Source organism: Panthera tigris, chromosome B4 (genome assembly GCF_018350195.1).
Source record: "Panthera tigris isolate Pti1 chromosome B4, P.tigris_Pti1_mat1.1, whole genome shotgun sequence".
Lineage (NCBI taxonomy): Eukaryota > Metazoa > Chordata > Mammalia > Carnivora > Felidae > Panthera > Panthera tigris.
In genome coordinates, this window is record NC_056666.1 from 81,837,289 (window position 1) to 81,860,160 (window position 22,872).

Consider the following 22,872-nt stretch of genomic DNA (forward strand, 5'->3'; position numbering starts at 1 on the left):
TCTGTGTGTAAAACCTGAAACTTTCTTCCCTAAAAATAATGAAAAACAAATGCCCATTTTTACTATGTAGTACAGTTTGGTTTTTTTTTAGTATTACAAATCCACTATCAGTAAATAAATAGTACTCAAACAATTGGATATACATAAGATGTGGTAAGGCAGGGTGAGATTAGGAAGGAGGGATTACAAAAAGGTATGAAGGAATGTTCCTGGGTGATGGATAAATTCATTATCTTGATTGTGGTTATGGTTATATATATATATATCAAAAGTCATCAAATTGTGGACTTTAAATACACACAATTTATTGCAAATTGATTATATTTCAATTATACCTCAATAAGTGGGTGGAGAAGTCTTTAAAATTATCAAGATCACAAAACATAAGAAGTAATATTGATTAAATTATACCAAAATTAAAGATGTCTGTTCAATAAACAATATTATTTTTTAATGCTTATTTATTTATTTATTTATTTATGAGAGAGAGAGAGAGAGAGAGAGAGAGAGAGAGAGAGAGAGAAGGAGAGTGCGGGTAGGGGAGGGGCAGAGAGAGAGGGAGACAGAATCTGAAGCAGGTTCCATACTGTCAGGGTAGAGCCTGATGTGGGGCTCAAGCTCACAAACTGTGAGATCATGACCTGAGCTTATGAGATGTTTAATGAACTGAGTCACCCAGGCACCCCATTAAACAATATTATTGACAGAGTTAATGATGAAAGTTGGGAAGAAATATTTGCAATGTTTAAAATTAACAAAGGACTGATATCTGAACTATACAATAAACTGATGCAAGTCAATGGAAAAATATGGGAATCCCTATAGAAAAATTGGCAAAGGAAAACAAATAGGCAATTCATAAAAAAGAAAAACCAAAAGTAAGAAAAAAATTGAGAAGATGCTCAAACATATTAATGATTAAAGAAATGCAAGGAGGGGCACCTGGGTGATTGAGCATTTGACTTCGGCTCAGGTCATGATCTTGCAGTTCCTGAGTTCCAGCCCCAAGTCGGGCTCTATGCTGACCGCCCAGAGCCTGTAGTCTGCTTCAGATTCTGTGTCTCCCTCTCTCTGTCTCTTTGCCTCTCTCCCGCTTGTGTTCTGTCTCTCTCACTCTCAAAAATAAATAAACATTAAAAAAAAAGAAAAAGAAATGCAAGCAGATATTTTAAATTCATGGCATATTGAAAAATTGGAAACTTGAGTAACATGAAATGTTGGCGAGGAAGTTGAGATATAGAAATCCCACCATGGTATGACATTCCAGAGTGTGGAGCTCAATACGCATGAGAAATTATCACAGAACTGAAGGAGAAATGTCCACCTGCACCATCATTTGTGGTAGCAGGAAGCTGAAGGCAATCATGGGAGTAGTGAACAAATAAAGCACAGGGATCCACATAATAGAATATCTTGCACCAGTATTAGGAGCAAAGGACTAGAAGGCCATGTGGTCAAAAAAAGTTTGTTTTATTTTTTAAGTTGGCAGATATCACTGCACATTTGTATGCTAATGGGAATGATCTAGCAGAAAATTTGATAATATAAGAGAAAGGGAATAATACAGAAGAAAGGTAAAAAGGAATAGACTGAAGTATAGAACTGAAGGGTGGGGTAGGGGTGAGGGATGGGAATGGCGGAGTGACAGTTGGCTTAAATAGTGGCAAGAATGACTCATTGTAACAAGATGGAAGTCTATGTATATAAAAGAGGAAGGGGGGGTAAATTGGCCAGCTTGGTGGTAGAAAGATAACTATGTTTTCTTTCTTTTTTTTTTTTTAATGTTTTATTGATTTATTTTTGAGAGAGAGAAAAGCCAAGCGGGGAGGAGCAGAAAGAGAGAGGGAGACAGATAATCCGAAACAGGCTCTGAGCTGTCAGCGCAGAGCCCAACTCGAGGTTTAAATTCACCAACTAGGAGATCATGACCTGAGCCGAAATCAAGAGTCAGACACTTAATTGACTGAGCCATCCAGGTGCCCTACTATGTTTTCTTTTGATTACTTTTATTTTCACAGGAAAATAAGAACCCAAATCATAAGCTAAGAGAAAGGAAAAATAAGGGATGCTAGATGCAGAGAGCTTTTGTGAATAAAGCCTCCCTTTCTTCATTTATACGGTGAGGGCAGCACCCAACAGAGATGGCCCCAAAGGTGTCAGCTTTATGCAGCATTCATATCCCCTGATGCTTAGCATGATGTTTCTCTAAGCATAAGAATGTATACCAGCAAACACACCTTGGGATCTAGCTGGAGAGGAGAAAGGTGGGGTCGTTGACAATAGGAATAAATAGCATTCATTGAATGCTTCTTAAAGGACCAGGATGACACTGTAAGTAAGAGTTCTACCCACCTTTTCTCATTAAACCCTAACAACAACCTTACAAATAATACAACTGTTTTACAAAGAACCTAAGGAGTGTTTCCTCCTTCATAACCAGAGTCTCGAACATTAGAATGGTGAGTAACAAAAGGAAAGTCCCCTTAAAGATACTATTAGCTCAGATGCGACTCTAGATCTCAGGGTTGAAAGTTTGAGACCCATGTTGGGTGTAGAAATTACTTAAAAACCTTTTTTTTTTTTTAATGCTATTGGCTCAGTTAGCTAATGGGAACTTGATTCTGAGCAGATGAAGCTCCAATCTCTGTGATAGAAGAAACCTAGGCAAAACCCTAGCTCCCCCTCCTGATCACCTGACCCACTATTACAAGGTGGGTGACCTTGAAGGAGTCACACATTTCCAGTTCTGTAAAATGGAATGACGGATGTTAAGTGAGACATTATCTCAGTTTGAGAAAACTCTTGCAAATGAAATGATATATGTATGTATATGTTAATGTTTCCCTGTTACTATTACTATTATGACTGTTGCGTAAGCGTCCAGGACAAGGCCAACGCCTGAGGGCAAAGGTAAGTCTCCAGCAGAGAATGGGCCCTTTAGGGTGTATATCAATACAGACCACGTTTAAAGAATTTTAGCCGGTAGTCTTGGCTCGGTAGGGGGCGAAATTTTTCTTCATCAAGGCTCCACCGTTCTGAGTCTTAGGCTTGAAACTCTGGAGAAAATAATTAGGCTTCTCTGGGCGAGATCCGGAACGCCAGTCCTAGGGATTTGAAATGCGACGCTGGGTGGAGCCTCATTGCCACCCGTTTGGTACCAGGAGGCGCCCATCGGATCCGTTCTAAGACTGGCCCCTTGACTGGTGCGCCTGACCGACTATGGCCAGGATCTGGGAGCTGGTGCTGGAAGTGCCGGGAATCCGTGCCATTCTTGGACACAGTCCCTAGTGCCCTCTTTGCGTCCACCTTCGCCACACCCCCCTCCTTTCCAGCGCGAGTCCGGGCTTGGAAGGCGTGAGCGCCTGTGGTGGGGACCGTGTTGCCGGTGTGGGTCCGCCGAAGAGTGGCGGGAACTCCGGCCGCCCCGACGGCGCGGTGACTCCAGTGTGGAAGAGGCAGCTGTTCTCCCAGGCGGCCGTGGGGGGCAGCAGAGGGGACCGCGACAGGTGCGGGAGCCCCTCCCGGGGTGGAAGTGAGAAGGCGGGCTTCGGGTCTGTTCCCAGGCTGGAAACCACCCCCGCCCCCCCCCCCCCCAAATCCCCCGGAGAGGCAGGGCCGGCGCCGGGTCTGGAGGAGGAAGCGGCCGGAGACAGTGCAATTTCACGCGGCCTCTGAGGCTCGGGTTCCTCGGCAGGGTAGATGAATTATGGGGTTTCGACGGGTTTCCGGGGAAACTGAGGTGGCCGGAGCGTGAGGCAAACACCTCCCTCCTCAAAAACACACACAGAAAAAAACATTCACGTTCAGAAAGAAAATCCCGCAAGTGACCCAACCGGCTGGGGGAGTCGAGTGATTTGGTTAATGGGCGAGGCCAACTTTCAGGGGGCGGGTTTTGGAGCGCTCTCCCCACCCCCATCACCTTTCCCCTTTGGAGACATTTGGGGGCGTTTGGAATCTCGCCCCCCCCCCTTAGTCCAGCTCCCGAAGAAAAATTAGGGTGAGACCCATGCTCGATGTGCGTGGCCAAGCGGACAAACACTGGGGCGTGGGGCGCGCTCGGGGCGGGCAGCCGGAGGCTCCAGCCAGCTCCACGCCAGCCTCGCGCCGGAGGGGGCGCGGCCGTGACTCACCCCCTCCCCCTGCGCTCCCTCCTTCGCCCTCTCACAGACATACACCCCTCCCCTACTATCCCGCCCCGGACTCTGGCTCCGGCTCCTATTGCAGTTTGCAACCTCCTCTGCCGCCGCTGCTAAGTCGCCGGCGGCTCAGGTGGCTCCGCTTCGATGTCCTAGTCCAGCACGCCCCCACCCCCACCCCCACCCCGGGCCGGATTCGGCGGGGCTGCCTTCACCCTCTGCTGGAGTCATGAGGGCGAATGGGGCTCTGCAGGTGCTGGGCTTCTTTCTCAGCTTGGCCCGGGGCTCCGAGGTGGGCAACTCGCAGGCAGGTAAGTGGCACGAGGGCACCCGCAGCCTCGGAACCCAGGATCCCGAACCGAGTGCGCCGAATTCTGGAGGGCAGGGGCAGCGGCTGGGGCGGGGCGAGGCTGGGGGTGCCCACCCCCGGTCCGCTGGGACCACCTAGGCGGAGACCGTCAGGCTCGGGTTCTCGGCGTGGTCCGGACGGGGTCGGGATTCCTGAACCACACCCCCCACACCCCCCCACACACACACACTCGCTCAGCAGCGCGTCGCCGACCCTCTAATTCGTCTCTCTCGGTGGGGCTGATGCCGAAACAGATCACACTTCTGAGGGTCCCTGTAGGGAGGGGAGCTGGGACCTCCGTTCTATAAACGTGAGATGATGGGTGATTTAGGTCTTGGAGAAAGGGGTGGGGGGATGTCTCAGTTTGTTCCCCAACCGCGTCCCGGGGTTTCAGCACCTCCAGTTTCGTTGTTTTGCCGACAGGGCGGAGCTACGGAAGGGTTGGAGGGGGTTGTTGTTCTCTACTGTTGGAAAAACAAGACAGGCACCTCCTCTTCCGTGAGTTGGCCTGCCCTGGGAAGGGCTGAGAATAACCAAAGAGCTAAGTACAGGTGACATCAGGTGAGAGGCCACGCAGAGGCCGACCTCCCTCTTTTCCTCAGGATAATAGAGTGGCAGGTCCCCGACTTGACCAACCTCGTTTTGTCAAGACCTAGATCAATTCAACTAATATTTATTGAGCAACTACTATGTATAAGGCTCCGGGCCAGGAGCTGTAGGGTCAAAGAGGTCCAATCTGTATTCCTCTTGTTTGTCTTTTTTCTCCCCAACCTGAGACCCAACAGGGCACCTCTCCTAACTTCTGAGCTTCCTGTCCTGGGAGTCCTTCCTAGACCCAGCTTCTCCCCCACCTACATTCTCTTTATTGTCTGACTCTGTCTCTCTTAGAGTCTAACAAGAATCAGATTGCTCTTCTGTTCCTCCTGTCACTCCCATGCCACTGGAGCCCACCCCTTTGGGGTATCTCTGGGATTGTGGACACCTGAGGGTGCTGGTGTTGCTCACGTTGGAGGAATCCTATTGATCTCTTCCCCTCCCCCAGACCTCAGCTTGGGGTTTGGCACAGCCAGGGCCTCTTCCCCAGAGTGGGAGTGGGAGAAACACCTGTGCTTCCCCCACAGTTGCTGGGCCTAAATTTAGACCCTGGGATCTTGAGATGTGAACACTCCCAGCTGGTGAAGGGCGGGGGTGGGGGGGGGGTCTGGGGATTGGAGTGGGAGGGACTGAATAGAATGACTGTATCACTGTCCCATCCAGACCCTTGGAATATTCAATCAGGAACCCAGGAGTCCCACATCCTGGCCACCTTCCCTGAGGGAGACAGGAGGCAGGCATGGTTGGGTCTCTTTACCCTTTATCTGGATCCTGCAGCCTCTGGGCATCCGGCCCTGTCTCAGTCCTTCTATAGCCCCTTTGTCCTGGCTGTGATGGGGGTGGGGGATATTGGAGAGGAGGCCTCTGGTTGAGGAAGGGCTGGAGATTCTTGGTCTGACCCACCCCAGTGCTCTCTACCAAAGGAGTGCCCAAACCCCTCCCTGTGCCCCTGGTCCCTGGGTATTATCCCCTTCCCCCAGCCCTCCTCCCCACTCTGCCTTGTTCCTCCTTAGAGATGTTTTTCATGCTCTCTTCCCGAGGAGGCCCTTTGCTCCCTGTTTGTGTAATATGGACTTTACCCTCAGGGTGGCAGGGAACTGGGACCTCTAACACTGTAGCCTTCCAGACACATAGAGTCTTCACAAACACATAAAGGCAGGTGTGATGGATAGGGCCACCTGAATACTTCCTAATAAAGAAACCCAAGGACAGAACCAGTATGGATTTCTGGGCCAGCAGGGGAGCTGTGTACATGCTTGTGTGTGTCGCAAGTGCACGTACACGCACACATCACATACGTACCCCACTTCTCTGTGCAGAAATCTTGACTCCTCCCTTATCTGGGGACAAGGGTTGGCACCTTGACTTGTAAGAGGGGTTGTCCTTCCAGGAAGGGGTTTGGGGTGGGGCTGTTCCCGAAATGACTAACCTTCCTAGTCTCTTTCCTTTCAGCCCAAGGACCCTAGAGTTCCCAGGATCCTCTGGGAGCTCCCAGCCAGTTTACCCCTCTGCTGGGTCTAGCCTACCCCGTTCCCATTGTGGGGAGCGATAGGGAATGGGAGCGCTCAAAAGTCAACTGAGCAGACTAGGGGTGTATCTAGGAGGAGGGGTTGGGACCTCACTAATTTCCCTCCCTCCATTCCCACTCCCGCTTCCTAGGCTGCCTCCTAAACTGCCAGCGCCTCAGGGAAGGGTGGTTGGAACAGGTGGAATCTAACCCCCCCCCCCCACCCTCCCCACAGTCTTTCACTGAGCCAGAGGAAGGAGACAGGGGTAGGGCTGAGGGTCCAAGATTTTCCATAGCCCCTATGTCCTCCATATGTACAAGGTCAAATGAACCCCCAAGACTGGCATGCCTCGTGAGGATTGCCATGTTACAAAACTTTTTAATGAATCTTTTGACAATGGAATTGGGTGGAAGGCTTAGAATCGGGGGAAGCCTCTGCTGTTTCTCTCCAGGCTACTGTGTATTTGTCGGAAAGTGTGATGCTGAGGAGCTGGAGTGTGTTGGGACAGGGGAAGGGAGAAGGGAAGCCAGAATTTAGGAAGGGGGAAGGGGTGCAGGGTAGGCAACCAGCTCCTTATCTTCCAGCTTTAAAGACAAAGCTCACATTGACCCCCTCTCCCCACCAGAGCTCCCCCTTCTAGTGAGGTCACTTGTCTGAGGCCAAGGCTTGAGGGTGGAGGGGGGCGGGTGCTACTGAGGACAGGGTGTCTCGGGACAGGGTGGAGCAGCCCCCTCCTCCTAGATAGAATTGCCTCATTGTGGGCTGGACTGTGGCCCTGGGCACTGCCCCCACCCTCTGCCCCCATCCCACCCTCGGTAGACACAATAGGGGCTGTGTGCTAGCCCCAAAGAGATATTTATTCCAGGACCTAGAGAGAGGCAGGATGAGGGTAGAGAAGTAAGTACCCTGGTTGGAGAGGGGGAAGGGAAAAAAAGTGTAACGAAGTTGTGGTCATTTTCTAACCTCTCTGAGGAGAAAAAAAACCTCCTACATCCTCTTTCATTAACTCCTTAGTACCCAAAGTAGCACCTGAAAGAGGCAAGAGGAGGCCCTGGTGGAAAGGGGAAACCTGTTCACCTTCCTGTTCAGAGAGATAGTGAGGGGATTGTGAGAGAGGAGAGAGTTCAGGCTCTCCGTCCAACATGGGCCTTTGTGTCTGTCTCTGGGGAGGGGGGGTTGGGGGGGTGGGGTTGGAGGCATCTGCCTCTTGATCCTGTTGAATGTTACTGGAGTGGGGCAACCAAAGGTGGGGACCAAAGACCATCTGGGGGGACCGGGCTAAAAACTTGTGTCCAGCTCTCTGCCACTCTCTGCCAGTCTGTCCCGGGACTCTGAATGGGCTGAGCGTGACTGGCGATGCCGAGAACCAGTACCAGACGTTGCACAAGCTCTACGAGAGGTGTGAGGTGGTGATGGGGAACCTTGAGATTGTGCTCACAGGACACAATGCTGATCTCTCCTTCCTGCAGGTTAGAGTGCCTGACTCCCTATCTCAACCTGTTTCCCCCTTAACTCCACCCACAGAAGCCTTCATCCCTTCCTCAGGGCTATCCTCTGCTGGAGTTCAGCATTCCTAAAGCTCCAGAGTTCCTAAGATCCAAACCTGCGTGTTTATGGGGACAACGACTGGCATCTGGGACCTAGGGTCTGCCTCCGTAGCCAGGGATACACAGGAGCTGGCAATGAGAAGCGGGCAGGGGTGGCATTGTGTCCTGCAACAGGGGCTAATGTAGAGAGACCCCTGGGACCGATAGGCACTGGAAAGATCAGGAAGGGACTAAGCAAGGACCCTCCCGGCAAGAGGAGCTCTAAGAAAGAGAGGGTAGGAGACTAGAATTCCCCAGTCACTTCTGCTGCCTGTCTTCCTTTGCAGAAGGGACATGCTAGTGTGACACCAGCTCCTCCCCTACTCCAAAGTAGGAATCGGAAAGAATTTGAGGGGTTAGGGATTCCTTAATGCTTTGGGGAGGGAGAGGAGATTGAGGCTTTTTGTCCTGTTGTCCCTCCCACTGACATGGTCTCTGTTCCATCACAGTGGATCCGAGAAGTGACCGGCTATGTCCTCGTGGCCATGAATGAGTTCTCTACACTGCCACTACCCAACCTCCGGGTGGTGCGGGGGACCCAGGTCTACGATGGGAAGTTTGCCATCTTTGTCATGTTGAACTATAACACCAACTCTAGCCATGCTCTGCGCCAGCTCCGCTTTACTCAGCTCACCGGTCAGTTCCTGATGATTCCTTCTAGTCTTGCCCCTCAACCAACCTGCAGACAGGTGCCTCCTCGATGGTAACCCGAGACTGCTCACTAAGTGCCCCTTTCATGGGGCCCACCATGTTGAACATTGTAGTCTAAAGGTCCACTACTCCTTAAACCATATAGGGCCCTGATAGGGAGCAAAGGCGTCTGCGGCCCAGGGGGAAGGTCCTTATGTCCCATGGGTCTGGAGTTGGAGCTGGATCTGTTACCCACTCCTCTATCTTTACTTTTATTTTTATTAAACAAATTTTTTTAATGTTTATTCACTTTTGAGAGAAAGAGAGAGTGAGAGAGAAAGACAGAGGCATGAGCAGGAGAGGGGCAGAGAGAGGGAGACACAGAATCTGAAGCAGGCTCCAGGCTCTGAGCTGTCAGTGCAGAGCCCGACACGGGGCTTGAACTCATGGACTGCGAGATCATGACCTGAGCTGAAGTTGGATGCTTAACCTTAACCGACTGAGCCACCCAGGGGGTCCCCCGCCCCCACTCCTCTATCTTTATAGTACAGTGTAGTTTGATGTCCCTCCTTCCCCAGGAATGAGGATCCTATCTCCTCCCCCTCATAATTCCCCACAGGCTGGGGAAACATGAGAGTTAGATGCCGCATGGCTACCTTCTACTTCTCCCTGTCCCTGTCAGTTGGAAAACACACAGGTAGGGCGGGGGAAGGAGGTGGCTGAGTCAGGGATCTTCTCTCTTGCTTTCCCTTCCCCTCCCCCACTGGCTAAACCGGATTTGGACAGGTGTCTGAGGAGGCAGAAGTTTTCTTTTGGCCTGGCTCCTCCTCTACATTACAAGGCAAGCCTTTTCTGCAGTTCGGATTTAATTAGACATATTCATCTGTCCCTTCTCCCCTCTTTCTGAGTCTTGGGTGGCCTTTTGGGTTGGTGGGGTGTGTAGGGAAGAGGAGGTCTGCTGCAGCCCTTAAGCCTGTCACTTCTCTTCCCTATCTCAGAGATTCTGTCAGGGGGTGTTTATATTGAGAAGAATGATAAACTTTGTCACATGGACACAATCGACTGGAGGGACATCGTGAGGGACCGAGATGCCGAGATAGTGGTGAAGGACAATGGCAAGAGCTGTGAGTGAACATGATCAAGACTGCTCCCCTGCCCCCACCAAACCAGAGTGACCCCTTTCCCATCATCATTATATCCTTAATTCGAACCCACCTCTCCACTGAAAAAAACACCTCAGGCTCCAGACCCAAGGAGCCTGCGAGGAGGGAGGAGGTCAGTCTCCTAGAATCCAAACCCTAGAAGCAATATGTGAAGAAAAGGAGCAGAAGATCTGTTACTAAGTGAGGAAGCCAGATCTTTGGGCTCCATATCCACATCTTTTTCCATTATAACATTTTCCATTCTCCCTGGAACCTACCCTTGATCAAGATCTGCTGTCCCTGTCCACTCACACATACTCCTGCTGGGTTCAGTTTGCCAAGGAGGAAACAAGTTCCTGGGTTTGGACTGGGGCTGAGCTTGGCAATTGCGCCAGACTCACCCCTTCAGCTGCCCTGTGGGTGGTATGGAGGTGTGGCTCCACCCGTTGTTGACAGGTTCACTTGAGCCCAGCCTTGCTCTGGAAGGGCAAGGAGGGACACTGCCCTGGCTCTTTGCTTCCTGGGACTGGGGTGTCTGTGTGCTGACATCATACCCTGTTGATTCAAGCAAGGCTTTCTTAGCCCTGACAGCCCTTTGTGTTGCTTTCCTTCCCAACCAGGTCCCCCCTGTCATGAGGCCTGCAAGGGGCGCTGCTGGGGTCCTAGACTGGAAGACTGCCAGACATGTGGGTTTTCTCCCTTCTAAAAACTTCAAGTTCATGCACTTTCATATCCCTGCCCACCCCAATCAATGTTAACACTGGGAGTAGGGACAAGCCTAGAGGGCAAGAGAGTGAGCAGTGGTCTCAGAATACAGTCTTTTTTTTTTTTAATATTTATTTATTTTTCAGAGAGACAGAGAGACAGAGTGTGAGTGGGGGAGGGGCAGAGAGAGAGGGAGACACAGAATCTGAAGCAGGCTCCAGGCTCTGAGCTGTCCGCACAGAGCCTGACATGGGGCTTGAACTCATGAACCGTGAGATAATGGCCTGAGCCAAAGTCAGTCACTTAACCGACTGAGCCACCCAGGTGCCCCTCAGAATACAGTCTTAAGAGCCCTGACAGCCATGCTTTCTCTCTTTCTATAGTGACCAAGACTATCTGTGCCCCTCAGTGTAATGGTCACTGCTTTGGGCCCAACCCCAACCAGTGCTGCCATGATGAGTGTGCAGGGGGCTGCTCAGGCCCTCAGGATACAGACTGCTTTGTATGTACCACCATTTGCCTGCGTTCTGAAATGGGGATGTGGGCTTTGGGAGGAGGTAGGGGTACGTACATAACGTGAGTTTTATGAATCTCCTGTGTTCCTAGGCCTGTCGACTCTTCAATGACAGTGGGGCGTGTGTACGCCAGTGTCCACAGCCTCTTGTTTACAACAAGCTAACTTTCCAGCTGGAACCCAATCCCCACACCAAGTATCAGTATGGTGGAGTTTGTGTAGCCAGCTGTCCCCGTAAGTGTCTAAGGAGAGGAACAATGGTCGTGGAAACTAGATTTTAGACAACATTTGAGGAGGTAAAAGGGATCAAGTTGGGTGGTAAATAGAGGATGTGGGTTGTGATCATCTGACAACCTCCAGTGAATGATCCCTATGCCCTAGTCCCCCATCTGCTTCCCCATGATTTCTAGTAATTGCTCCTAGTTCTGAAACAAAGAGCAAAGGGCCTTTCTAATCCATAGGACAGTGCTTCAGGAGCCTTCGGTGGTAAGTCGGGGCAGATCCAGCAAAGAGCAGGAGGGAGCAAGATTCAGTTGGTGGTTGGCAGTGTTCCTCCCTTGTCACTAATGGTGCCTTCGTCTTTCCTAGATAACTTTGTGGTAGATCAAACTTCTTGTGTCCGGGCCTGTCCTCCTGACAAGATGGAAGTAGATAAAAATGGACTCAAGATGTGTGAACCTTGTGGGGGGCTGTGCCCTAAAGGTGAGTAGGAGATGGCGAGGAGTTGGCAAAAAGACCTCCTTTCCCCAGAGACCAATCAGGCCCCGCCCACTGAGCCTCTGTTGTGTTTGCAGCCTGTGAGGGGACGGGCTCCGGGAGCCGCTTCCAGACTGTGGACTCTAGCAACATTGATGGGTTTGTGAACTGCACCAAGATCCTGGGCAACCTGGACTTTCTTATCACTGGCCTCAATGGGTTAGAGACTCTGCTTTCCTTTTCTAATCCCTCACCCCATCCAGCCCCTCACAGTTCACTACATTTGGTTCAGCACTCCATATATGCAGCTGATTAAGAATATAAGTCATAAAATTTTAAAAGTCACACAGTACCTGACCATGCCTAACTCCGTCTCCCACCCAGGGCTTGAATCCCCTCAGAGACATCCCTAAGCAATCTGATACCATTTAGCTGAGTGGCAAGAGACAAGGACATGGTGTCCTCTTTTTTTTTTTTTTTTTTAAGATTTTAGTTTTAAGTAATCTCTACAACCAACGTGGGGCTCGAACTCACAACCCTAAGATCAAGAGTCTCATGTTCCACCGACTGAGGCAGCCAGGTGCCCCTGCCTGAATCAGTTTTTTTTTTATGTTTCTTTCTTTATTTTTGAGAGAGAGAGAGAGGGAGACAAAGAATGCCAAACAGACTCTGCACCCTCAGCGTGAAACTCGACGCTGGGCCCAAACCCATGAACTCGAGATCATGACCTGAGCTAAAATCAAGAGTCTTACACTTAACCAACTGAGCCACCCAGGAACCCCCTAAATCAGTTATTTAACGAGAGTTGCCACATGATGGTTTTCTAATTCCATTAGTCCTTTTACATTTATTTGTTGGCATTTCAGTGTTAGGAAGAGTCTCCCCTTCCCATTTATTTGTTTATTCAATAATACCTATTTCATTCAATTTTTTATAATCTTTTACAGTCATTATTTTGGTGTTCAGTTATCTCTGAACTGGCCAATGGGGGCACTTCCATACCGTTTGGCATAAGATGCTGTAAACTCATGTTATATTTTTCCTGCCCTAGCCCTTTCTCCAAGGAGCCCTGTTCCTTTTCAGTGGAGGATGGTGTTTAGAAACTAAGTTCTGAGCCTAGGCATGCTTGTTGCTACTGGGTTCTACCTCTACCTTGTCAACTGGTTTTTACTATTCTTTCCAGCGACCCCTGGCACAAGATCCCTGCCCTGGACCCTGAGAAGCTCAATGTCTTCCGGACAGTACGGGAGATCACAGGTGAGTGATCTTGTCTGAGAGGAATAGGTAAACCACTGGCACAAATTGCTACGTAACCACTTATAAAATCATGTCCCAAGCAACAGGGGAAGGACCAATAGAACCTGAGAAAGCAAGCGGCAAAGATTTCCCTGCTCACATACTTCTCTCTGGCCCCCCAGGTTACCTGAACATCCAATCCTGGCCTCCCCACATGCACAACTTCAGTGTCTTTTCCAACCTGACAACCATTGGGGGCAGGAGCCTCTACAAGTGAGTAGTAAAGAGTGTGGAGGTAATAGCATCTCCAGGCAATGAACCCTGTTTCATAGGCATCCTTGCGTGAAGTACAAGGTGTTGTGTCATACAGCAGTCCCAAAGGATCTGCCAGTCTGAAGAAGAAAAGGCAAAAGGAAGGGGTGTCCGTCTCAGTGATCTGACTGGCCCGGAGCAAATTTGTTGAATGAACATGAATCCACTGCATGGTCATTTTTCCCCCTTCTCATCCTGTCTCCTTGTTCTCAGCCGGGGCTTCTCTTTGTTGATCATGAAGAACTTGAATATAACATCGTTGGGCCTCCGATCTTTGAAAGAAATCAGTGCCGGGCGTATCTACATAAGCGCCAATAGGCAGCTGTGCTACCACCATTCTCTGAACTGGACCCGGCTGCTGCGGGGGCCTCCGGAAGAGAGACTAGACATCAAACATAACCGGCCCCGCAGAGACTGCGGTAGGGACACAACCCCCAGGGTGGTGGGAAGAGGAGGTCAGGGAGGAGAGAGTACAGTGTAAGGACTGTCCGCCCCGGAAGTAGAAGGGATGGGGGTGGAACCAAGGAGAGGGGTATGTCGAGCTGGAGGCGATTATGAGGAAGAGTTCCAAAGAGGGCATGTTAGAGCTCTGACTCCTCCTAACTCACCCTTTCCTTTCCAGTGGCAGAGGGCAAAGTATGTGACCCCCTGTGCTCCTCTGGGGGATGCTGGGGCCCAGGTCCTGGTCAGTGCCTATCCTGTCGAAACTACAGCCGAGGCGGTGTCTGTGTGACCCACTGCAACTTTCTGAATGGGTAATAGTGAGGGGCGAGAGAGTCAAGAAGGGATGGGGGGGGCGGTTGGGACCCCGGGATGGAGCTGTTCAGGTGGCACCTGAAAGCCGTTAGATGACTCTGCATATGCTTTGGTGGGAATGAAGAAGGGGACCCTGTGGTTGGGGGGTCAGGAAGTAAAGGTCAGGACTTAGAAGTGACCCCCTCCTTTAACCCTCCATTGCAGGGAGCCTCGTGAGTTTTCCCATGAGGCTGAATGCTTCTCCTGTCACCCGGAGTGCCAACCCATGGAGGGTAGTGCCACATGCAATGGCTCGGTACGGTAGCAACACCAGGATCTCTAAGGGAGAGAGGGCAAGGACAACACTTGAAGGTCCTGGGAATGATATGGCCAAATCCCAAGGCCAACACAGGGAGGCCAGATAACACTAGGGTCTATGGGTGAAGCCTCTTGAATGGCTGGGTTGGTCCTTGCTGGGAGGTATGAAATTGACATTGGCATCCCATCCTTCCCGCCCTTCTCTCTTCCACCCAGGGCTCTGATGCATGTGCTCAGTGTGCCCATTTTCGAGATGGGCCTCACTGTGTGAGCAGCTGCCCCTATGGAGTCCTTGGTGCCAAGGGCCCCATCTACAAGTATCCAGATTCTCAGAATGAATGTCGGCCCTGCCATGAGAACTGCACCCAGGGGTCAGTGATGGGCTGATGTGGGGGGAAGGGGAGAACATAAAACTAGGGAGAAAGTAGAGGGTAAAGGGAGCCGAAAGAAGAAAGGAACTATGACTTAAGAATCACTCTCAGCTGCATAATGAAGGATTGGAGAAAGGGAATCTCAGTAACAGCATACAATTATACCACAGTTTTGAGAACCTGGAATAACCCCAGCTCAGGGGAGTTTCATTCAAGAGAGGGACTCAGGAAGGGTTGGTAAGCTAGAGATGGGGGCCATGTCTTGGGATATGATTTGGGCTCCAGGATGGGACACTATGGTAGGATCTGAAACAGTGTTGTATGTTGAGGCTGTCAGAATTGAGCTTCCTATGGGAGTCTCCCAAGCTCCCATTTAAGGAGGTGACTTTGTTCTCCAGGTGTAAGGGACCAGAGCTACAAGACTGTTTAGGCCAAACACCAGCACTGATCAGGTATGATGGGCTTGGAGATAAGGAAGCTGGGGATATTTGGGAGAGAAGCTAGGGAGGCGGCAGTTACCTGCTGGGAAGAGATGACTCTATTCATTTTGACCTTCTATATACACCACTATCACTGGACTCAGAGACGCAAGAATCCAGGCTTCTGGCCTTCCCTTACGAAAATTAGCTTGTAGTAGCCTCAGGAGGTCCAGATTTAGGCTAACCCTTTCAGTGCTCAAGGACATGTGTATGTGTGAATGTTAATTTCTTGTCCCAGATCTGTACCATAAATGACATTTGTTTTTTTGTTTTGTTTTATTTTGGTTATTGTTGTTTTAAAGGATGTTTATTTATTTGTTTATTTATTTATTTAGAGAAAGGGAGAGAGAGAGTGCAAGCAGGGGAAGGGCAGAGAGAGAGAGAGAGAGAGAGAGAGAGAGAGAGAGAATCCAAGCAGGCTCCACACTATCAGTGTGGAGCCTGACACGGGGCTTGAATTCCCTAACTGTGAGATCATGACCTGAGCCAGAATCAAGAGTCTGACACTTAATTGATTGAACCACCCAGGCGCCCCAGCATAGGTGATATTTGTAAGGGAGGTGTAGGCCTAGGATAATGCTGGGCTTCTCTATCCCACAGCAAAACCCATCTGGCAATGGGTTTAACAGTGGTAGTAGGATTGGCAGTGGTTTTCCTGATCCTGGGAGGCACTTTTCTCTATTTGCGTGGGCGCCGGATTCAGAATAAGAGGGCTATGAGGCGCTACTTGGAACGGGGTGAGGTAAGTGCCTAGCCTAATCTTGAAAGGTACCCATACCATCACTCTTTAAGAGCCTCCTTTCCCAGAGATTTGATCCTTTTCTTCAAGGAGGTAGTATGGCCCATTAGAAAGAACTCTGGCCAGAGAAATGGGAGACATGCATCCTAGTCCTGATTTTGCCATTAATTTGCCACATGATTTTGAAGTTACTTTCCTTCTCTGTGCCTCATTTTATGCACATGGTACACGAGAAATAACATTCATCCTTACAGAATGGCTGTAAGGGTGAAAGGGGCTGATGTATGTGGAAATGCTTTGGAAAGCATAGGGAACTGTAAAGAAGTATTCAAGGTGACAGCATTAGCAACTCTTCCCCCTTCCCTCCATCAAAGGGGAAACCCAACCCTCTTAATTGCTGGTCTCATGAACACAAAAAACTTCCTCAGTCCTTAGGGTCTGTTACTCCCCAATAAGCTTGCAACGCTTCTTAAGACTAAAGACAATTCCTCTTCTTGCTCCCACCCCTTTGGGCTTTGTGGCTCTGAGCATCCACCTATAGGGAGAGAGTTGGGAGTGGGGCATGGCAATGGGCTTGAGTATTTTCTTCCCTTCTGCTCCTCAGAGCATAGAACCTCTGGATCCCAGTGAGAAGGCTAACAAAGTCTTGGCCAGAATCTTCAAAGAAACAGAGCTGAGGAAGCTTAAAGTGCTTGGCTCGGGCGTCTTTGGAACTGTGCACAAAGTGAGTGGCCTGCAGAAAGTCTGTGGAGGAGGAGGGGAAAGATCTAGGGTGAAGGAGAGAAAGATTGAGGGAAAGGGCTAGCCTGGGGAGAATGACCTTTGGCTGACTCCTGTCCAAAACTTCTTAGGGAGTGTGGATTCCTGAGGGTGAATCAATCAAGATTCCAGTCTGCATTAAAGTCATTGAGGATAAGAGTGGACGGCAAAGTTTTCAAGATGTGACAGACGTAAGTGAGGGAAGGGTGTTCTGTATGCCACTGGAAAAGAGGTCAATATTAGATACGCTTATGTAAAGGCATGGTCCTGTGTCAGTAAGTACTGTTAACCATACTGATGTCCTTGAATGTTGGGATAGCCCTGATCTGGGTGTACGTATGTGGACCTGTTTGATCCCTGGATAACCCCTCTTGTGTCTCTTAGCACATGCTGGCCATTGGCAGCCTAGACCATGCCCACATTGTACGGCTGCTGGGACTGTGCCCAGGGTCATCTCTGCAGCTTGTCACTCAGTACTTGCCTCTGGGCTCCCTGCTGGATCACGTGAGACAACACCGTGGAGCACTGGGGCCCCAGCTGCTGCTCAACTGGGGAGTACAGATTGCCAAGGTGAGAGGAACCTGGAGGAGTCCTATGACTGAACTGCCTGACTGATGGCTGGCAGGGAGTTGAAATTCGGAGAGGTGCCTTTAGGGTTTGGGATGATTCTGGATCTCAAGGAGCAACTCCCCCAACCTTGAGAATACTTCCTTCCTCTGTAGGGTATGTACTACCTTGAGGAGCATGGTATGGTGCATAGGAACTTGGCTGCCCGAAATGTGCTACTGAAGTCACCCAGTCAGGTTCAGGTGGCAGATTTTGGGGTGGCGGACCTGCTGCCCCCTGACGATAAGCAGCTACTACACAGTGAGGCCAAGGTGAGGTGACACAAAGGGCTGGGTAAGGAGGTGGGGGTGGAGTGAAGCATGGGGACAGGAAGCAGTCAGTGGTCTCCTTCAGAGGCAAAGAGATGCTTCATGGTAAGTTCAAAGAGAGGAACTTGGAGATGCCAGAAGTACGAGTTTAGAAAGCAACAGAGAAAAGAGTGATAGAGAACTTGGGGTTTAGAAGTGCTAAGAAAATTTTTAGAAATCAACTTTTGCCTTCAATTCCCCAGACTCCAATTAAGTGGATGGCCCTCGAGAGTATCCATTTTGGGAAATACACACACCAGAGTGACGTCTGGAGCTATGGTCAGTCCATCTGGATACCCTCCATATCATCACTGGCCCAAATCCCATAGTTGCCTTTTGAGAGACCCCTTAGAATTTCTAGGCCCTTCGGATCCTTGTGTTAGATTAAATTCTGCCTCCCCTTAGTCTTCATGCCATGTCTACTATTTTGCCATCAACTAGTCATGTCTTCCTATACCAGGAGTGACAGTTTGGGAGCTGATGACCTTTGGGGCAGAGCCCTATGCTGGGCTACGACTGGCTGAAGTACCTGACCTGCTAGAGAAGGGGGAGCGATTGGCGCAGCCTCAGATCTGTACCATTGATGTGTACATGGTCATGGTCAAGTGTGAGTTACCTGCTGATCCTAGCCTTTTTTTTTTTTTTACATGTTTATTTCTTTATTTTGAGAAAGAGTGGGAGTACGAGCAGGGGAGGGGCAGAGAGAGAGGGAAAGAGAGAATCCCAAGCAGGCTCTGTGCTGGCAGCATAGAGCCCGACTCAGGGCTCAGTCTCACGAACCGTGAGACCATGACCTGAGCCAAAATCAAAAGTTGGATGTTCAACCTCCTGAGCCATCCACGCACCCCTGATCCCCCAGCCATTTTCTAACTGACTTCCGTCCCTACTCCACTTCCCTCTTATGGCTCTACTTCTACATCTTACCCCTAGGTTGGATGATTGATGAGAATATTCGCCCAACCTTTAAAGAACTAGCCAATGAGTTTACCAGGATGGCCCGAGACCCACCACGGTATCTGGTCATAAAGGTGAGAAGGAACTAGTTGTTGTCAAGGAGATCTAGAGGAAAGCAGACTTGGCAGGGCAGGAACGAGGATCCACCTTAACAATCACCTGTCCCTACAGAGAGAAAGTGGGCCTGGAATACCCCCTGGGGCAGAACCCCCTGCTCTGACAAACAAGGAACTGGAGGAAGTGGAGCTGGAGCCAGAACTTGAGCTGGACCTGGACTTGGAATCAGAGGAGGATGGCCTGGCAGCCACACTAGGCTCTGCTCTCAGCCTGCCAGTTGGAACACTTAATCGGCCCCGTGGGGTAAGGAACTTCCCAGCGCTTCAAGACTTTCTGCACCCTGAGCCCTCTACGTACCTGCACCCTCATGAACCCCACTGATACCTAGATTAACTACTCAAAGGCCCCCATGGTGAGTAGATTTCTCCCTTAATCAAACCTCTTCTTCACTTTTTTTCATCCTAGAACCAGAGCCTTTTAAGCCCATCATCTGGCTATATGCCTATGAACCAGGGTAATCTTGGGGAGGCCTGCCAGGTAAGGTCTGTCTCTTTGAGGGGCTACTGCGAGGCTAGGTGGCAGTGTCTTAGGACCCATAGGGGCAGTGTGGGACACTTTAGAAACATTTTAGGGTTTTTTGTTTTGTTTTTTGTGGGTTTTTTTAAGTATTTATTTTTGAGAGAGAGACAGGGTGCGAGCAGGGGAGGGGGAATGGGAGAGAGGGAGACACAGAATTTGAAGCAGGCTCCAGGCTCCAAGGTGTCTGCACAGAGCCCAATGCAGGGCTTAAACCTATGAACTGTGGGATCATGACCTGAGCTGAAGTGGGATGCCTAACTGACTGGGCCACCTAGGCACCCCAAAACCTTTGAGGTTCAATCAGTGTCCTACAAAAAAAGGCTATGAACAACCCAGTCTCCTAAACAAATATCTCTTTCCTTGTCTCTGTGTAAATCCCTGTTTTACTTTCCTCCTTAGGAGTCTGCAGTCTGTGGGGGTGGTGAGCGGTGTCCCCGTCCAGTCTCCCTGCACCCACTGCCACGGGGACGCCTGGCATCAGAGTCTTCAGAAGGCCATGTGACAGGCTCTGAGGCTGAGCTCCAGGAGAAGGTGTCAATGTGTAGGAGCCGGAGCCGGAGCCCACGGCCACGTGGAGACAGTGCCTACCATTCCCAGCGCCACAGCCTGCTCACTCCTGTCACCCCACTCTCCCCACCAGGATTAGAGGAAGAGGATGTCAATGGATATGTCATGCCAGATGCACACCTCAAAGGTGCCTGACTCTTCCTAGGGTTTTCCTCAGATCTTTCTCTAATCCTTTCCCCAGGCTTATCCTAATCCTTTTATCTTCTCTGATCTTTTTTAACTTTATTTTTGAGAGAGAGCGAGGGAGAGAGAGCACTGCTCTTGCAAGCAGGGGAGGGGCAGAGAGAGAGAGAGAGACAGACAGTCCCAGACAGGCTCCACACTGTCAGCAGAGCCCGATGTGGGGCTGGATCCCATGAACCTGGAGATCATGACCTGAGCCAAAATCAAGAGTTGGATGCTTAACTCACTGAGCCACCCAGGCGCCCCTTTGTCTTCTCTGATCCTATCCCTCCCTTTTCATTTTTTCCTAACTTTCCCCCACTTCCCACTGCCTACTACCATGTTCTCCACATACCTAGCCTCTTTTCTCAATCTCCAGGTACTCCCTCCTCCCGGGAGGGCACCCTTTCTTCAGTGGGCCTCAGTTCTGTCCTGGGTACTGAAGAAGAAGATGAAGATGAGGAATATGAATACATGAACCGGAGAAGAAGGCACAGTCCGCCTCGTCCCCCTAGGCCTAGCTCTCTTGAGGAGCTGGGTTATGAGTACATGGATGTGGGATCAGACCTCAGCGCTTCCCTGGGCAGCACACAGAGTTGTCCACTCAACCCTGTGCCAATCATGGCCACTGCTGGCACAACCCCGGATGAGGACTATGAATATATGAATCGGCGACATGGTGGGGGAGCTCCTGGGGGAGATTATGCAGCTATGGGGGCCTGCCCAGCAGCTGAACAAGGGTATGAAGAGATGAGAGCTTTCCAGGGGCCTGGACACCATGCCCCCCATGTCCACTGTGCCCGCCTCAAAACTCTACGTAGTTTAGAAGCCACTGACTCTGCTTTTGATAACCCTGATTACTGGCACAGCAGGCTTTTCCCCAAGGCTAATGCTCAGAGAACATAACCCCTGCTTCCTAAAGTACTCAGGGAGCATTTCATGGCAGCTAGTGCCTCTAGAGGGTACTCGTCTTCTCCCTAGTCCCTCCCTCACAGGTCTCAGCCCCATTTCCCCAGTGCCAGACAATTCCATTCAACCCTTGGAGGCTTTTAAACACTTTGACACAAAATTCTTGTGGTATGTAGCCAGCTGTGCACTTTTCTTCTCTTTCCCATTCCTGGGAAAGGAGGTTTTCCCTATTTTGTGTGCTTTCCTAATCCCATTCCTCAGCTTCCTCAGGGGGACTCCCTGGAGATATGAAGGATTACTCCCATGTCCCTTTTTTTCAGACTCTGACTTGTTGAGATTAGGCTTTAAAGTGTGCTTGTGTTTCCCATCAGACTCCTCAGGAAGAGGAAACAGGGGTACCCGGGCAGGGGAAAGTATAATTTATGACTCAGTCCCCTGGAAAGAATGGAAAGCTTCAAATCTTGAGTGAAGAAAGAGATTGGGCATAGATATTACTATTAATTGAGCATTTACAATGTCAGCCATCATCCTAAAGTTTACCTACATTATCTCACCTGATCCTTACAACAGTTCTGTGAGCTAGGGATTATCCCATTTCACAAAAAAAGGAAACTGAGCCTTAAAGAGATTAAGTAAGTGGCAGGTTCAGGATTCGGAATCGTCCAATGCAGGTTTTCTTACTGTAAGATATCAAGGAAAACTGATATAAGTCAGAGTCCTTGTAAGGGGCGTTGTCTTATTTTTGCACTGAATCAAGCCCAACAACCACAGCCTCCTCCTACACCCAGGCTTCTCATCTCAGGAAGTGGGGGTAATGGGGTGGTCAGAAGGAAAAATAACTGGACATTTTTGTGTAAACCATAAACTACATGTGCTGTAAATGATCACTTCTCACCCAAGGGACAGATCATAACGGTCCCAAGAGCCACTTTTAGGGTCTATTCTCATCCAGTAGTGGGAAGTTTCCAGTTGGAATAGAAAGAGGACCCAGCTTCAGGCCTCTGTCCCCTTGGATGGGAAACGGGGTATCTTTTGTATCCGTGAAGTTTTTTGTTTTGTTTTTATACATGCTTGAATAAAAATACCAAAGTTTTTCAGCTTCCCGACTGTCAAATGAAGAAGACATTTAGTGTGTGGGATAGATCATCCCTTTGCTCTTCAGCAATGTATAGCTACCAACCACAGCATGCCGCCTTGTGTCTTCTGACAGTCCTACTACTCTGTCCCTTGCAGCTTTCTCCAGCCCTACTTTTCTGAAGACAAGCATAACACACAGTCCTTTTCATTTAAGACTTTTACTAGAAATCTCTACAGGGCAGCCACTTGGGAATAACAAAAACAAGAAAACCCACGTTTGGGAAAATAAGAAAGCCCGATAGATGTGGTCCCTCAAGAGATGGAACACTAAAACTCCCATATGTTTCAGAACTCTCATTCTCTTGAAAAAGTCTGTATCAACACTTCCCTCAAAGTGTTGCCATCAAAGCCTACTGTTGGAGCAATGGTGCCATCTTCAGTGGGAGTCTGGCCTCCGGACTATAGCTGCCCAGTTAGCCCCTACTCCTTGTACTCTTGGTCTCCTTCCATAGGAGTTCCATAGTTCTTGCCCCTCCCCGTTCTCCCAGCACCGGAGGATGATTGGACCGGCTGAGCCGGTCCCGCCAGCCGCTCCAGGGATCCGAGGAAGGACGCACCCAGCCTCCCTGCCCTTAATGTAGCCACTCCCTCCTCGCCTGGGTTCCACCCTGCTCCACCCAGCCCCGCTGTAGCTCCGCCCCTTCTCCCTTAGCCCGCCCCTCTCTATTACGGGTTCTCGCTCCGTGCTCCTGGTGGATGTGGTTTTTCCGGGAGAGACCACGCTTCCCATGAAGCTCACCAACTGCTCCGCCTTCCCGCCGGAGCCTGACCCTTCCCAGAGTGC

The 22,872-nt window shown here is 50.1% G+C and overlaps 1 protein-coding gene across 1 annotated transcript; it reads left to right on the plus strand.

The window, feature by feature from the left end:
* The first annotated feature begins 4,358 nt into the window (after positions 1-4,358).
* ERBB3 (erb-b2 receptor tyrosine kinase 3) lies at positions 4,359-22,044 on the plus strand. Its single transcript, XM_042992519.1, has 28 exons — positions 4,359-4,447; positions 7,905-8,056; positions 8,623-8,809; positions 9,802-9,927; positions 10,566-10,631; positions 11,034-11,152; positions 11,257-11,398; positions 11,753-11,866; positions 11,959-12,079; positions 13,044-13,117; positions 13,279-13,369; positions 13,622-13,827; positions 14,031-14,163; positions 14,369-14,459; positions 14,678-14,832; positions 15,231-15,284; positions 15,912-16,053; positions 16,655-16,774; positions 16,902-17,000; positions 17,194-17,379; positions 17,532-17,687; positions 17,927-18,002; positions 18,184-18,330; positions 18,654-18,751; positions 18,849-19,037; positions 19,200-19,271; positions 19,713-20,007; positions 20,422-22,044. The coding sequence occupies exons 1-28, from the start codon at positions 4,366-4,368 to the stop codon at positions 20,946-20,948; spliced, it is 4,020 nt and encodes a 1,339-aa protein (XP_042848453.1). The 5' UTR covers positions 4,359-4,365; the 3' UTR covers positions 20,949-22,044.
* The last annotated feature ends 828 nt before the right edge of the window (positions 22,045-22,872 follow it).

Excerpts from the sequence above, each read along its gene's own strand:
- ERBB3 (XM_042992519.1), top strand. The coding sequence starts at position 4,366 with ATGAGGGCGAATGGGGCTCTGCAGGTGCTGGGCTTCTTTCTCAGCTTG. Across the intron at positions 11,867-11,958 it reads TGGGGGGCTGTGCCCTAAAG|CCTGTGAGGGGACGGGCTCC; the intron begins GTGAGTAGGAGA and ends TTGTGTTTGCAG. Across the intron at positions 14,833-15,230 it reads CATGAGAACTGCACCCAGGG|GTGTAAGGGACCAGAGCTAC; the intron begins GTCAGTGATGGG and ends TTTGTTCTCCAG.